This window comes from Euwallacea fornicatus, chromosome 8, assembly GCF_040115645.1.
Source record: "Euwallacea fornicatus isolate EFF26 chromosome 8, ASM4011564v1, whole genome shotgun sequence".
NCBI lineage: Eukaryota > Metazoa > Arthropoda > Insecta > Coleoptera > Curculionidae > Euwallacea > Euwallacea fornicatus.
Genome location: NC_089548.1, coordinates 2,011,049 through 2,026,535, shown reverse-complemented (window position 1 = coordinate 2,026,535; position 15,487 = coordinate 2,011,049). Strand labels below are relative to the sequence as shown.

Genomic DNA, 15,487 nt, shown 5'->3' with positions numbered 1-15,487 from the left:
GGTCCTGTATTTCTAGGTCTTTTGAGTAGAGATATCCTGGGTCGAGTTGCAATTTTGACAATTTCGAGACAAATTTTGACCTTCGATATCACGGAAACTTTGACCAATTCGCTTAAAAAACATCGAATTAACGTAACCCGAACTAATTCAGTTACAGAAATAAGCGGCACAATCTATCACTGAAAAAATTTCAAGAAAAACGAACACGTGTACATTTATAAACTATTTATTGCTAATTAAATGAACAAGGGAATACATTTTTCATTAAACGAAAAAGTCCCCAATCGAGATACAGCAATAGAATTTCAATAATAAAATTTATATGATACAAATAATGTAGTGCTACTTTGTATGTTCCATTTACTACATATGATAGTTCGTCTTAAAAGCATTAAACCGCCACATAAACAACTACAGAGTGGTCAAAAAAGATTACAACTCACGAGGTTAATTATTTGTGACATATAACCCGAGTAGAACTCAACAAATATGTTAATAGTAGTTGATCGGTGCATCCGCGTGAAAAGCGCTTTTTTACGTCCAAAAAACGAGGGCGGAAAATTGTATTGTAAATTGGGACAAGTAAAATGCTTTTTTACGTCCGCAAATGTAAAAACAAAATTGTACTTTAGGCCGGGAGTTGCCTTAGTGTGTAAAAGTGTCATTTATGTTCGCAAATGAAAGAGCAACATTGTATACATATATACGTTAAGCCGGAACATACCTTAAGGGGAAAAATGCCATTTTACGCTCGCAAATGGAAACGAAAAACTAAATTTTACCTCCGGACGTATAAAATTAATTCTTTTAAAACTCGTCCGTATAAAATTTAAAAAATTTAACTCACGTGTGATGCAATTATTTCTGAATCACTTCTGTTTTTAGAATGTAATCCTATTATGACTATTAAATATATGAAATCAACAACGTTTTTCAACAAAAGCGACATCCTAACTAGTATATACCGCAGCATAACTAGTACATAGTACAGTAAGGTGATATACCTAGTGCTGTAGAAGAGTTAGGATTAAATGAGTGTGATATCTTCGGAATTCAATTAAAGCTGACTTTAGATTAACTTTCTTCCGGTCCAGTGAAATAAGAGAAATTTGAAGCACGATAGAGAATCGTACAGAGCGTCTACAAAAAGTCATTACTATTTTAGTATAAATATTGTATACTTGCCGTAAGCGGGGTAGCAAGTTTCAACTTCTGTAGTATAATAAATATGCCCTTTAAGAAGCTCACCCTCCTTTATTATACTTACCTTATTGTGTAACATAGTTTTGAATGAAATGGAAACTTATCCTATTAAACATTTACACACTTGGACTTTAAGTAATTACATACATAGCTGACTTTTGCATTGTTACACTTAGGAGTGTACTTAGAAATACGCTACTTTTAACAACGATTCAGTATGACTTACATCGAATTTAAACAATAAATTGCTATTATTTTTCAAAGCTATCAAGTGAAACACGTAAGCCATCACGATGTTTGTTTTCTGCACTAAGACCAAAAAGTATTATGTTATAACATTAAATGGTGTCTAATAACAATAATATTAATAATAAAGATATAAATTCGCTCTTACAATTAACGAGGATGTATAATATACTTAAAGAGATAAAAACTTCATTAATTAAATAATTTTTGGGAGTATTTTTTAAGGATTACTCGAGCTTCTCTCCTTTTTTCCCGATGGGTACTGCTGCTTTAACCCTGTAAAATGAGAAATTTTTTGCATAGTTTCTAAAATTCCACTTGATTTGATATACAAAATTGATAGAAAACACTGTAAGCATCATATACGTAAAAATCGATATCTCGACCTCCTAGATCACCAGATCTAACGTCGCTTGGCTATTTTCTATGAATTCACTTAAAAGATAAAATGTTTGCCTTTCCGCAAAAATTACATCAATTAAAAGTTTATAATTCACTGTGTATCTTACTGAAAGCCACAGAACGATACAACTCTTCAAATGTTTCAACTTGCGTAACTAAATCCACTGTTATCGGAGTTGCGCAAGTTGGAAGTTAATTTTAAACTGATTCGCCTCGTATAATATTATTTAACAATATATTGTGCTCACCTCTCAGAATCGAAAAACCTTCAATTGGTACTTTAACTTCAGACTTTGTAAAAACTTACTTTTCAGTGATTTCAGCAATCTTCACTCTTACGATCTCAAGATTAGCATCAATTTGAGCTTGGTTTGCTTGGTAGATCTTTGGAAGGGTAAACAAAGCAGCCCAGGCTGATGAGATAAAACAATGATTTAAGATATTTAAATGCGGTTGTTGGTTCTAGAGTGAACCCACCTATGATAACCAAGGTCATCCCATTGAACCATGATCCTAAATAAGTGAGAACCCACAGCAGAACTCCGAACTTGACCGAATCTACCAAGTCCTCCACCAGGAACAATCTCCTGAGCTCGACGAGGGCTGCATTCAAATGGGCAGTGGCTACTCTGCAGAAGTCTTGTACTTTTTCTTGAGGCAAAGCCACGTCAACGTCTAAGTATTCTCTGAAATTGATTTTGTCCAAACGTCTATCAGGAAAAATCCAAATGTTAAAACGAATAACTTACTTGAATGGGTGGCCATCTCCAGTCTTTTGTATGGCTTGAATGATGTTTTTATAAATCCTAAAGGCAGTGGTTCCAATTAAAGTAAATAGAGACAAATAGGCGATAACGCTGATGAGGGAAAAGTAGGTGAGGGCGAGGAGGATGATGAGGACTCCTGCGAAAATCGGCGCTGATTGTTTCGGGTCTCTCCAGTAAATGAGATTCTCCACTGAAACAGATGAATTTAGCCGTTTGTAAAATGTCGAATCTTAACGAAAATTTTTCAGTTGTGTTCTAAAGAGCATAGAGACTGAATTTAACGCGACTGCTTGTTCAGATTAGTTAGTTATTGGTAGTCAATGCCCAAACCTCTCCAACTAGTACTCTTGGTCAAAGAATTTCTTTATTTTGGCTGTTGTTCGATCATTTTAGAGAACAACTATGACCTACTTAGCTGAGATTTTTCTACGCTGTTAGATAGACCGTATGCGCCCCCTAGATCACCCAATTTAAGGTCACTTTATTATTTTCAATGGGATCACTTAGAAAATAAGGTGCCTTCGAGAAAACCAGCAGATTAAAAGGATTTGGGGAGAACAATAAAAGAAGAATAATACTCTTGAAATATTAGAAATTGTTAGTTATGTGCAGATTTTATTCCAATTTAAGGCATCGTTAAGTAGTCCTAGAGGGCATTTGGGCCTGTAATTAAAGGACAATAAGTTTGTGTTAAAAAAATGGTTTAAAAATTAGGTGAGGAGGGTGATGAAGACTCCTGCAAAGATCGATATTGATTGTTTCAGATCTCTTCAGTTAGAAAGGTGAATTTAGTAGTTTGTAAAATGTTGATTCTTAACAAAAATTTATCAGTTATGTTGTACAGTGCAAAGGGACTAAATATAGCTCGGTTGTTTGTTAGTCACGACTTCAAACCACTGAATATTAAATTCTACGAAAGATAACCTACTTTGTAGCTTTTAGGTCAATACCTTCCTGCGATTGTTCTAAAGGCAGGAATATACACAAACTCAAAATTAGTAGTTTTACTCGCACTTGAAAAATATCCGCTATTAAGGCCCGACACGTCTTACACGCTCAGTTTAATTTTAGAAAATGCATCAGACACTTTGGGACGCACAAACTATCGACTTACGGTTCAGTCCATCAGTGGGAACAAACTGAAATATTTTATCCATAATTAAACAGGGATCTAAATGAGTGCCTCAAATTGTCTTAAATTTAATTGAATAAATCCACGCACATATTTTCAGACCTAAACTCTCACACTGAGACAAGGTCTATCTTTTTGGCAACCGGCCGTGTCCTATTCCGTTCTATATCCGTAACCATAGCTATAGGTCCCGTTCGTCGTTGAGGATGCAACTAAATTGGTGATTAATGCTCATTTATCTCATTTAGATATCAATAGGTGTTTGCATCTAATAAAGCGGTGTCCGAACAGTGGATGGCTATAATTAGAGAAGTTGTACATTCCTTTTTTCCCTGACCAATCTACTATAGTCAAATTCTAACGAGACGGTTTAATTAATTGAAAGTTGTCAAAATCGAATTTTTGCCACGAAAGGAATGAAATTTGACGAGTAAATTAAAGTCAATGCTTCGCAAATGAAACCGAATATTTTTGTCCCATGAAAAACGCTAAGTACTATTTATATATCTGTACCTTACCACTTTCTATTTCAGTTCGCAGATGGGATTTGGATAATGAATACTGCGCTGGAACTAAGATACGTTAAAGTGGAAATTGAGGCCAATTCAAAGCGCATTTAGTTCAAGAATGAGGTCACGGTGTCAAGGTTCGAACCGATCGGAAATTGCGTCTATCGAAAAAGAGCAATTTTGCAAACGCACATCGAAAATTGGAATCCTGCTCGTTTATGTCCGAAATGAGACCCCGACGGGCAGGGAGCCAATGGGGCTCCCAAGCCTAACACGAAGGAATAAAAAAATTCAACAATATACAAGGTGTTCTACTAACATGTTTGAAACCATGTTCGACCTTTAGCTGTGCCTTCATCTTAGCTTTTATAGTGATATAGTTATTTTATGTCTGAGGGATTTTGGGGTATTTAATTGCTATAAACTAAAATCTGATACATTCTTTTTGCGTTATGGAATTGTATGTTGACCAAATGGTGACCAAAAATGAAGATAGTCACGAAAAGCGCTGTGGACTTGACAGTATAAAAAATATTGTTTTTTAAGCCAATGACCAACAGTTTTGAGAGTGAATGGGCATATTTAGAGGTTAGTTAGTGTTGCAATCTTCGAAATGTGGACGTTCTATTAAGCTAGCTATACAGATAAAAGAGAAGTGAAAAACTTACCTTTAGGATTTAATAATTTCTTATTGAACCAGACGTCTGAAATAAAAGATAAATATTAATTTTGTCCATTTGTGTTCGTTTAGGCGACTTACTGGCCTCGCTCTACAGGCTATTCTTTAAGCGTGCTCGCTATTGCTTTCTCCAAAACGACAGAAGCTATAAGGCAAGTTAAATAAGTTAAAAGTTGCTTTAGGGGTTTCATTTAAAAAAATGGGAAGATTGCCGATAATTTCAATCTCATGAATATAGTAGCTCTCACCGTTTCAGAGATAGTCATAGTGCGCAAAGCTAAAAGAAAATATCTACTATACAGGATGTCCATCGCTGATGGAATATTAGACATTTTTTAAAGATTATTTTATTTCCAAAAAAATGTCTAATGGTTCATCCAATATGGAACATCCTGTATAGTTCTTTAAATTTATCGAGTAATAGAATAGTTTGTTAAATAATACTAGATTTTATGTCATACTTGTCACTGAATTGCAGTATCAAACTTACTTGGACATATCATGCTACATAAAACAGATTTTTTAGCTGGTTCTTCCGCTTGCGACGAGTCTACAATATTCGTCTGCAGACTTCCTGGAGCAGGAACAGTCTTAAGCTCTGTTTCCACACCATCGATAACATTATCCACGATTTCGTTTGCCACTTTCTGTAAATCCTCCGCCATGTTATCGCAATACTGACGACCTACTGCTAGTTAAATACTGGATGAATTTCACACTTGACACTACGTTAACCGCAATAGCAAATATTCAGTTTTTAGAATAATGTGTGAGGTCAGTTATATTACTTTTTATTATTTCGATAAATTATTCTTTGAAATCTGGCTGGATCAGCGCATTAAATCGCTTTCTGGATTACTGGCAGCAATGCGCTCGCGCCAGAATACGGCACAATCGATAGAGGAACGTGTGCATGTTAGAGGAAAATTATGATATTCATTGAAAAGAAGCAGATCGTCCGATTGTATAGGGAAAATCAGGTAATAAAATGTCAGTAATTTGAGTCATAGAGGCCATCTTTCCTGGATTGTGTCTCTGACCTACACAGGGTGTTTCTTAAATGGTCTATACAAAATCCAGTTACATGTGCCTGAGGTTGAAATATGATTGAACCTAATCCTGGATGATGTTTCTAACATTATACAGGGGGACCTCAAATAGTCTGTACAGAATCCTCATTTTTCCAAATCTTCTAAATTCCGTTTTTCGCATAATTTTTTCCATGATATATTATGCTATTCATATATTATTCATATTCGATTTTTTGCTCGACCTATCTGTAATACTTAATTGGAAACAATGGAATAGTAGCAAAGCAAATTTGCTTGCAAATTTTCCATTTGTAATTTGATTACTTTATATATAAAAAATACGCATGCAGCACAATGCGTTTTTATAAAAAATTATATCTCCCTATTTTATTAAATCTCACTGTATATGTATACTTTATGAAAGGACTGTATACATATACAGGGTGTCTCGTATTAATGAGCCAATCTGTTATCCGGTGATTCATCATGCGAAAATAATTAAATTTTTTTATAGCACTTTATTCTTTGTTGCGTTATACTCATTACACAAGGTGTTAAGTTAGTAAAAAATTATATTTTTGTTAATAACTTGAGAGTTTCTTAACATATTTTAATGAAATTTTACAGTGATGTATAATTAAATTAGGCGACCATTTTCTATGATTTGAGAAAAAAAAATGGAAAAATAATGGAGAAAATGGGGGGTTGTGTACACGTTTTTGCTCCCCAGCATTTTTTGTGCGCACCAATGGTGCGTTTGTTTAGTTATTCAAATTAATTATTTTTTTATTTGAATTTCTTCATTATTGGAAAATTTTAATTTACAGCTTCCTTTAAAGGATATTTTAACCTATTGCTTCCCAATATGTGGGTTTCATTTTTTTATTTATATCGAGAAAATGCATAGTTCTAAAACACACACAATTGCCGTTTTACTACTTAGTGTACGTTGAATTTATTAATGATTTTCCATTTAAAAAGCAATTGTTCTCGTGCTATACCGGTAGTGTTATGGCCAATTTGTAAAATTTCATTTTCCTGGTGCAGTTTATTAAATAAATAACTAATGTCACAACAGTATTGGAAGCAAAAGGTGAAATACCTTCTAAAGTAAGTTGTAAATCAACATTTTCCAAGAATGAAGAAATCCAGATAACCATATAACTAATTTGAATAACTAAACAAATGCACCATTAGCGTGTGCAAAAAAAAGTTTGGAAGGAAAACGTGTACACGGCATTCCATTTTCCTCATTGTTTTTCCAAATTTTTTCACTCAAATCATAGAAAATGTATGCTTAACCGGATTATACATCACTGCTAAATTCAATTAAAATGTATTAAGAAACACCCAAGTTATTCACAAAAGTAATATATTTTTTTACTTTGAATTAAATTCAACACCCTGTGTAATGAGTATAACATGCCAAAGAATAAAGTGCCATAAAGAAAGTCTAATTATTTTCGCGTAAGGACGCTCAGGTTAACGGATTGGTCTATTAATACGTGGCACCCTGTATATTGACACTAAGAATAGGTTCTCGAGTCTACTTGAAAATTTGGGTCTGTACTGGAAGATTTAAAAAATTTAAAAACACCTAAAAAAAGTCGAAAAATGTCAGTGTCAAACTTCTAAAGGCAAATGTCAGCGATTTTGAAAACACAGATAAAATATAATTTCTTGTTTATTTTTCAAATAATAATTTCAATTCCCTTCAAATCCTAAAATGGTCAATTTACAAGAAGACCCTTCCAAGGAGGATGAACCTTTCGGTCTAGGCTGTGCCTTGGACTACTTTTCCGAATACGAAGATGTATTACAAATGATTGAGAACCTCAAAACTTTGGTGGAAGCCGCTCGCTCGGAACAAGAGAAGGCATATGAAAAATTTTCCTTCATTCTTAGCCAATATATCGAACAGCCCCATTTGCTGGACAGCCACATTGATTCTATATTAGAAAAGTTTATTAGTATAGTGAGGAACAATAGAAATTCCCTATATCTAAAGCATGTAGCATTCAATTATATGTTTGCACTTGTCAATGTTCGAGGGTATAAGGATATTGTAAAACACCTCCCTCATGAGGTTGCCGATTTTGAGCCAGTGCTCTGTTTCTTAGAGGAACAGAATGCTCGTGATTCTGACACTTGGACCACTAGGTATATCTTGCTTTTGTGGCTATCAATAATCATTATGATCCCCTTTGATCTCTCACGCTTTGATGGTTTTCATGAAAGTGAAACGGGCAAGAGATCTGTCATGGATAGAGTTTTAGATGTGATCAAAATGTATGCAATTGTTCCGGATAAATGCAGAGATGCAGCTGCCTTTTTGTCTTATAAATTCATAAATAGGTAAGTGTTTTATTAATATTCGTTTATTTTGTCATTAATGAATTTATATATATTTCTTCCAAGGAATGATGTGAAAGAAAAGCATTTAGTGCCATTTTTTGATTGGGTCAGAGAGCAAAGTTTGGCACAAGAGAGTAATGTTTTTGTCAAGTATGGGACTTTAGCTTGCATTGCCATGATTATTAAACATGGCAAAAGAGAAGATATTTTACCACATGCCCAGAAGCTTCTAGCATGGATAATTAATTCAGAATTTAAGGACAGCTCTGGGACTAATGTTCAAAAACTTGTATATAAAATAATTCAAAGAATTGGTAAGTTAAATTCAAATGAAAATGTGGATTTTAGATGAATTTCACATTACCTAAATAACAAGGAACCAATTACTCAAGTTCTTACTTAATTGAAGGCTTGACTTTTTTGCCTCCACAAATTGCATCTTGGAGGTATCAAAGAGGCAGTCGTTCCTTGGCAGCAAATCTGAATGCTGCAGGAGATTTGTCTTTAAATATAGAAGGTAATCACAGTGTTGAAAGGCCAGAAGAAGCTGTAGATGTTCCAGATGAGGTTGAAGAAGTAATTGATCAGCTTATACAGGGATTGAGATGTGCTGATGGTGTTGTTAGGTAAAATGAGTCATTTTATAGCAATATAAATTGTAGTGTAATAATGCAAACAACAATATATAACTTTTCAAGAATATCTCAGCTTACCTACTAACTTATAGTTTAAACTATTCACCAAGTATATTTATATCATTACCAATGAAAATAACATGTTGCTTTCAGATGGTCAGCCGCCAAAGGAGTTGGCAGAGTTACAGCTCGTCTACCTAAAGAATTGGCTGATGAAGTTGTAGGATCTGTTTTGGAATTATTAGGGCCTCGAGAAAATGATGCTGCTTGGCATGGTGGTTGTATTGCTTTAGCTGAACTAGGTATAATATTATAAATTCTCTTCCACAAAAGAATCAATGAACTAAATAGTTTGAATTTATGTATATAGGAAGACGAGGCCTTCTTCTCCGGGAAAGATTACCCCAAGTGGTGCCTTTAATATTAAAAGCCCTAGTTTACGATGAACCAAAGGGTTATTCTTCAGTAGGATCTCACATTAGAGACGCCGCTTGCTATGTTTGCTGGTCATTCGCACGTGCTTATGAACCTAAAGATTTGGCCCCTTACGTACGAGATCTTGCCAGCACGTTGCTAATTGTAACATGTTTTGATAAAGAGGTGAGAGCTCAGATTAGGAAAATTACTGCTATTTAGTTCTCGATTTCGTAGATAAATTGTCGAAGAGCCGCATCAGCGGCTTTTCAGGAAAATGTTGGCAGACAAGGCACCTTTCCTCATGGAATTGATATCCTAACTACTGCCGACTTTTACGCTGTGAGTGTTCGCAATAATTCGTATTTAAGTATCAGCGTTTTTATCGCGCAATTCGACGAATATGCTAATCCCTTAATTGACCATTTGGTGGCCAGGAAAGTCGATCATTGGGATTGTTCTATTAGGGAGCTTACTGCAAAGGCTTTGCATAACCTTACGTCACAGGTAAAATTAGTTATTAAAATGATGAGGGGTTTTTCTAGGTTTTTGTGTCATTATATAGGCTCCTCATTATTTGATTGAGAAAGTACTACCCAAGCTTTTTGAGAAAACTGAGAGTATAGATTTAAATTGCCGGCATGGGGCTGTTATTGCAGTTGGTCAAATTGTTTATGCTCTCTCCGTCTTAGGAGACAGTTCTGAGTTACGATTAACAGACGCTTTACTGGGGAAAATAAAGGACTTAATACCAAAATTCCGAGATAATTTGTATTTTCGTGGTTTGGGTGGAGAGCTGATGAAACAGGCTTGTGCTGATTTCATAGAAAAATGTTCTTTGTCTAAGCTGCCATATCACAGTGATGTTGTTATTGGTATTGTATTATTCCTAAATTGGAAGGACCATTTTCTATTGAAAAAACTTTTTTAGTTAATGTAGTTTTGGTGTGAGCGTAGAAAATGATCTTTTATAGCAATTATGTAATTGTTAACAATTACGCACTGAAGTATATGATTTTAGATTACTGGCTGGCGCTATTAAACGAATCACTCTCTTATGAAGTAGCCAATGTCCGTATGATCGCAGTGTCTGCTCTTCCAGTTCTCTTAAAAGAATATTACGTGTCTCCAGACAAATCGGATGTTAACACACTGTTGGTGAAAAATTATGTAGCGGAAATGTCCATGGAAGTTAAACAGTCGTCGAGAATGGGGCACGCTTTGGCTTTGGGGTCTCTACCAAAACACATTTTGCGCCCTAATTTTCGGTTTGTGGTCGATTCTTTGATAAATTGCACAAAGATTTCAACGGCTACTGCAAAATGGGCGGAGAGCAGGAGAGACGGCGTCAAAGCGTTGACTGCGATTGTGTCCACAATGGCAGATGAGATTGGAAATGGTAAGATAAAATGATTTTGCAAAGAAAAAACAAAAAAACCGCAAGTTATTGTCATTCCGTCACAACCCCTATAAAAAATTATAGATTTTAATGAAGACTACATCACAAAAATTTACATTACCTTCTTCCAAGGATTAAAAGACTATACTCAAGACAAAAGAGGCGATATTGGCGCATGGGTTAGGGAGGCTTGCGTTACAGGTTTACAGGTGTTGATCTTTAATCAATCTTTTGTTATTGTCATATTAAATAATTACAACCGATTTAGGTGTTGACTCTCCTACTTTCTGAACGCTGCCCTCAGTTATTAATCTCTGACTTGATGAATAAAGTTCTTTCGCAAATAGCTCAACAAGCAGTAGAGAAAATTGACCGCACAAGAGCTCTAGCTGGCAAAGTCTTTTATAGCTTTATTTATAAGTAAGAATGTGCTGCCATGTCTTAAACGGTTCAACATATAATTGATTCTAGCAATCCACGAGTACCTAATATTGAGCACTATGATCAACTGTCTTTAATATTCCCTAAAGAAGAATGCAACATGTTAAACTGGAATTCTGCAGGATCGACATTTCCAAAGTTCGTTCAACTTCTACAATTTCCTCCCTACACCTATAATGTTCTATTAGGGCTGATATGCAGTGTTGGAGGGTTGACGGAATCATTGGTGAGACGTTTCAAACGCAAACATCGCTATGCGTCACTCGGTATATTGTAGGTGAAAAGTTCTGGTCATTCGTTGTTTGATTATCTCAAAGATCAGGAACTTTTGAAAGGATCTCAGGAAATTAAACGGATTTGTGAAACCATTATTGGAATATTCGTAGATAATCAAAAGCAGGATCGGATAACTGTACCTTTATTTAGGTTCTTAGATAAACTTTTCGATTCAGGCTGCATAACGTCCATTATAAGCGATTCCAGCTGCGATTTTTCCAAGCGAATCTTAAAGTTAGTTCAACTAGAAATTTCTGGATGCAAAGACATCTATAAATTAATGGATGGTATAAACGTTTTGTGTCAGTTTATTCAGGTGGGTTAAATGATAATTCATGCTAAAGTTTCAGAAAAAAAAATTTCTGTGTCATCTCCTTTGATTTCATAAGATTATTTCCGCAGATTCCTGGCGAAATATGCCACACAGCTTTGGTTCAAATAAGCATTTTGCTGTGTCATCGTCAGGCTTATGTGAGACGTTCTACCGCAGCAAAACTGTACGAGTCTCTGTTGGTTACTGGTGATAGCAGCAGTATTCCTCAAGACAATATGGATGAAATAATGCAGGTTATAAGCGACACTAATTGGGAGGGTGCGTTGGAGGAAATTAAGGTTACGCGAAATAGTTTGTGTCAATTGATGCGGGTGCGGCTGCCCACTGTTGTCAAAAAGAAAGCGTTGTAGGCGCGAAATATATTTTTCGACGTGATTTTGTTGGTTATATAAATATGAGGGAAATAAAATGTATGTGATCTAGCCGCACTTTTTTTTGAGTTAAAAAAGCGCTTAATATTTGACTGACAGTAACATTATCATGGTTTGAGTTAACCGTAGAATGATTCACTATCATTCCTTAGCTAAAATAAACTTTAGCTTATGATTAATCTTAAAAAAAAGGTACGTGGTGTAGAATGTTTTGCACCGCTTTGTAATTGAATTTTCTCTTGCATTGTCTGCAATTTGACGACTGTGATACGACCTGTTGATGCGAAAGAAATGCTAAAAATATAATCTACACCCTATATCTCATTTATATGGATAACTTTTAATGAAATAGTAGCCTTCGAGGGATAACTATAAAGTGCATATTCTGCGATGTAATTTTTATCTGGTAACCTTTCTATTTGTATGAGTTTCTTAATAAAATTTTTTACACCTGTAACTTTTTTATATTACAATTTTTGAAAGAAAATTCGAAAATTTTGGTTTCACAATTAAAAAAAAAACAAAAATCATTTTGTTGGTCTGTTTGCATGTGTTGTAACCACTTCCTTGAATGCCCAACTTTTCCCTCCTTTAAACAAGTCTGTAACTATTATCGTTTTCGAGAGCCCCATGTTGACCATCCTTCTTAAGCATATTATATGCCATTACAGGGTGCCAAAGATCGTGAAACTACTTCTTGGAATGTACTATTTTTTTTGAGACGATGAATATTATTTTGTGTCACGTATTGATTTTTAGACTGGTAAGTTGTACATTTACAAAATACTCGAAAATTTTTTGTATGTTTTGAAGCGATAACATATCTTAAGAAGATTCAGTCGATTGTCAGCGCAATAAACGAAATGTATGATATTTAAAATAAAATAATCATTGGGTAGTTTTAATTTCAAAGATTCGTGCAACATGGTCACTAGTGTTACTGATATTTAGTGTCTAGTGTGTTTTTGTTAGTGTTACTGTTATTTAGAGCATAAACATGCGCACATCGATCATTGTAACACCAGTTCATGTACCATCGGTAGCTCACATCGTCGCGAATACGTTATGATTGATAAAAAATCACAATTTTTTTCTCATTTAACAACATTATTAACATTTCTTACCCCAAAGGTTTCATAGATAGCAATATTTGATGCATCTAAAGAAAAAACGTACATACAGCGTATTCATTTTGAAAGAATGCTATTAAATATCAAGACTTGATATTTTGTCATGTAAGTAATTTTTGATAAGATTTTAAGATAAATAAATACAGGCATCTAAGAAACAATATCCTATATTCCATATATACAAAATCAAACTCATATAGTAGCACTAACACCTAAACTTTAACTGCTGAATGATGGTAAAGGTACTTTCTAGTCAAAATGGGAACCACGTGAAGTAAGCAGTAATTAAATGTGTCAATTCTTAGAAATGAGTTTAAAAATGTTTGGACAATGTTTACAAATCAGTCCTTATTAAGTATATTGAGAAGAGATATCTTTTGAGCTGAAAGTTCATGAAAGAAACAGTTCTTTGAATTTAAATTTAATACACATACAAAATTGTTAAGGGACAGCTCGAGGGACATGGCTATCTTTACTTACAAAAACTGCTCGCTGCATTTCAAGTGCTTGAACATGATAGGAGTTACATGATATAAATAAAAATATGAAAAATATATACTTAACTGAACAACCTGTCTTTAAGGACTATGTAAATATATAGGTACAGAAATTTAACAATATATGGGAACCTGAAAATGTTGTGTGAGGTATAAAAATGAGGCATTAATCTTGTGAATTAATGCTTGGGTTACAGATAGTAACACTGCAACATATTTGCATCACTGAAAATGTTCTTGAAGTATCTACTATTGCTATACAATTACATTATTATATTTGGCAGAAACTCCATTGACAACCACATCATTTACTATGTTCACTTTTCTGTATACAGAGCTTAAGCATATGTAGCTAGTCAGAACTTGAAGAAGCACACTGAGGTTCACTGTTCATGTTCTGATCAGTTGTTATGAGGGATTTGGAAGCCCAATGAATCAATAACACACTGAGTTCCCAGTGATTGATGACCAATAAACAAATTTCATTGAGCATTCCAAGTGTTTAAGATTGCAAAAATGAACACAGTAACTATTGAATTTTTAATAATTGATATTCTGTGATATGGTGCAGTTTAGGAGCCAAGAATTGACCATGAGAGATTGCATCTCACTTCATTTCCATTTGATTGAATGGAATATCAGAGTCTGTGATGTCATGATCAATGCTTATTTTCATAAGTCATAGTCACTTTTTAAAGTTAAGAGTTGAAACTGTCTCCCTGTAGTAATCAAAGTAACTTGTAGCAATGTTCAATTTGCTGCAGTACTTAACCTGATTAAAATGAGGTAAACTGTGGTTGTTCAAATTACAGAGTAAAAAACAAATAGATTGTTAAGCAACAAAATCCAGGGGCCTGTTGAACCCGCCTTTTCGATTCATGTATTGTCTGTACTTTCTCTTGAGAATTACGTGCACTCCACCCACGTCATTCCCTTCTACTTTTTTACCTTTGGTGGTATCAAAATTACAAAAGCCCATCATTCTCATCATTTCCTGCTCTTCCTCGCTCTTTCCCACCAAATCCGCAGCCGAAACTGAGGGTCTCTCTGAGATTGAATTGTGTCCTTTGTTTCTGCCTATGGATCTAGACCGGGATCTGCTTCTTGACAGAGAGACTCGTCGTCTTTCGTGAGAATGACGTCTCCTTTCCCTATCCCTTTCTCGCGACCTATCCCTAGACCTTTTCCTTCTGTGTCGTTCCTTGTCTCTATCCCGTTCTCTGTCCCTTTCTTTATCCCGTCTTCTCCCGGATCCATAAGGAGACCTCGACCTACTACGACGGCCCATTGATGATAGCTGGAAAAAAATCAGAAGGTTTTTAACGTTAGGAAATTTTTAAAAACTAACAAAAATTTGGTATTTTTACCTATGATTTTTTCTGGGTTTTTATAACGACAACAACAACTTGAACATGAAGGCGGACATGTTAAAAATAACGTCAAAAAGAAATGTCGATTTTAGTTGCGATTTTTTACGCCGAGCGCTAGCGTCTGCTTTGTAAAAATGGACCAAAATAGATCTTCTGTATAGCTGCATAGAGGCGAAAATCCACTAGTGAGGCCTCTAGCACGGCATTGCCAGCGGACCATGTTTCTCCCCATCATAAAATCAACTTTCCTGACGAAAATTAGTTTTTTTTCTTTTTAGGGCCTATAAGGTTAATAC

General features: G+C 34.9%; 3 protein-coding genes across 5 annotated transcripts; 1 reads left to right on the top strand and 2 right to left on the bottom strand.

Annotated features, from left to right (window-relative positions):
* Window positions 1-210: 210 nt before the first annotated feature.
* On the bottom strand, window positions 211-5,802 carry LOC136340491 (reticulon-1-A-like). 3 transcript variants are annotated; one of them, XM_066284636.1, is made up of 6 exons: window positions 5,429-5,802; window positions 4,928-4,963; window positions 2,601-2,808; window positions 2,329-2,537; window positions 2,159-2,264; window positions 211-1,725 (listed from the first exon to the last, which is right to left on the bottom strand). In XM_066284636.1, the coding sequence occupies exons 1-6, from the start codon at window positions 5,601-5,603 to the stop codon at window positions 1,677-1,679; spliced, it is 783 nt and encodes a 260-aa protein (XP_066140733.1). In that variant the 5' UTR covers window positions 5,604-5,802; the 3' UTR covers window positions 211-1,676. The 3 variants fall into 3 exon arrangements, with proteins under 3 accessions (XP_066140733.1, XP_066140734.1, XP_066140735.1); XM_066284637.1 differs by lacking the exons at window positions 4,928-4,963; window positions 5,429-5,802 and adding an exon at window positions 3,733-4,154; XM_066284638.1 differs by lacking the exons at window positions 4,928-4,963; window positions 5,429-5,802 and adding an exon at window positions 3,547-4,150.
* A 1,809-nt stretch (window positions 5,803-7,611) lies between these two features.
* On the top strand, window positions 7,612-12,223 carry TBCD (tubulin folding cofactor D). Its single transcript, XM_066285028.1, has 13 exons — window positions 7,612-8,324; window positions 8,388-8,638; window positions 8,734-8,950; window positions 9,113-9,261; window positions 9,330-9,559; window positions 9,611-9,880; window positions 9,939-10,248; window positions 10,395-10,772; window positions 10,857-10,981; window positions 11,041-11,192; window positions 11,244-11,439; window positions 11,491-11,805; window positions 11,892-12,223. The coding sequence occupies exons 1-13, from the start codon at window positions 7,696-7,698 to the stop codon at window positions 12,171-12,173; spliced, it is 3,504 nt and encodes a 1,167-aa protein (XP_066141125.1). The 5' UTR covers window positions 7,612-7,695; the 3' UTR covers window positions 12,174-12,223.
* A 1,252-nt stretch (window positions 12,224-13,475) lies between these two features.
* On the bottom strand, window positions 13,476-15,310 carry ytr (yantar). Its single transcript, XM_066285036.1, has 2 exons — window positions 15,189-15,310; window positions 13,476-15,118 (listed from the first exon to the last, which is right to left on the bottom strand). Exon 2 carries the CDS (start codon window positions 15,107-15,109, stop codon window positions 14,654-14,656), a length of 456 nt encoding a protein of 151 aa, XP_066141133.1. The 5' UTR covers window positions 15,110-15,118; window positions 15,189-15,310; the 3' UTR covers window positions 13,476-14,653.
* Between the last annotated feature and the right edge of the window lie 177 nt (window positions 15,311-15,487).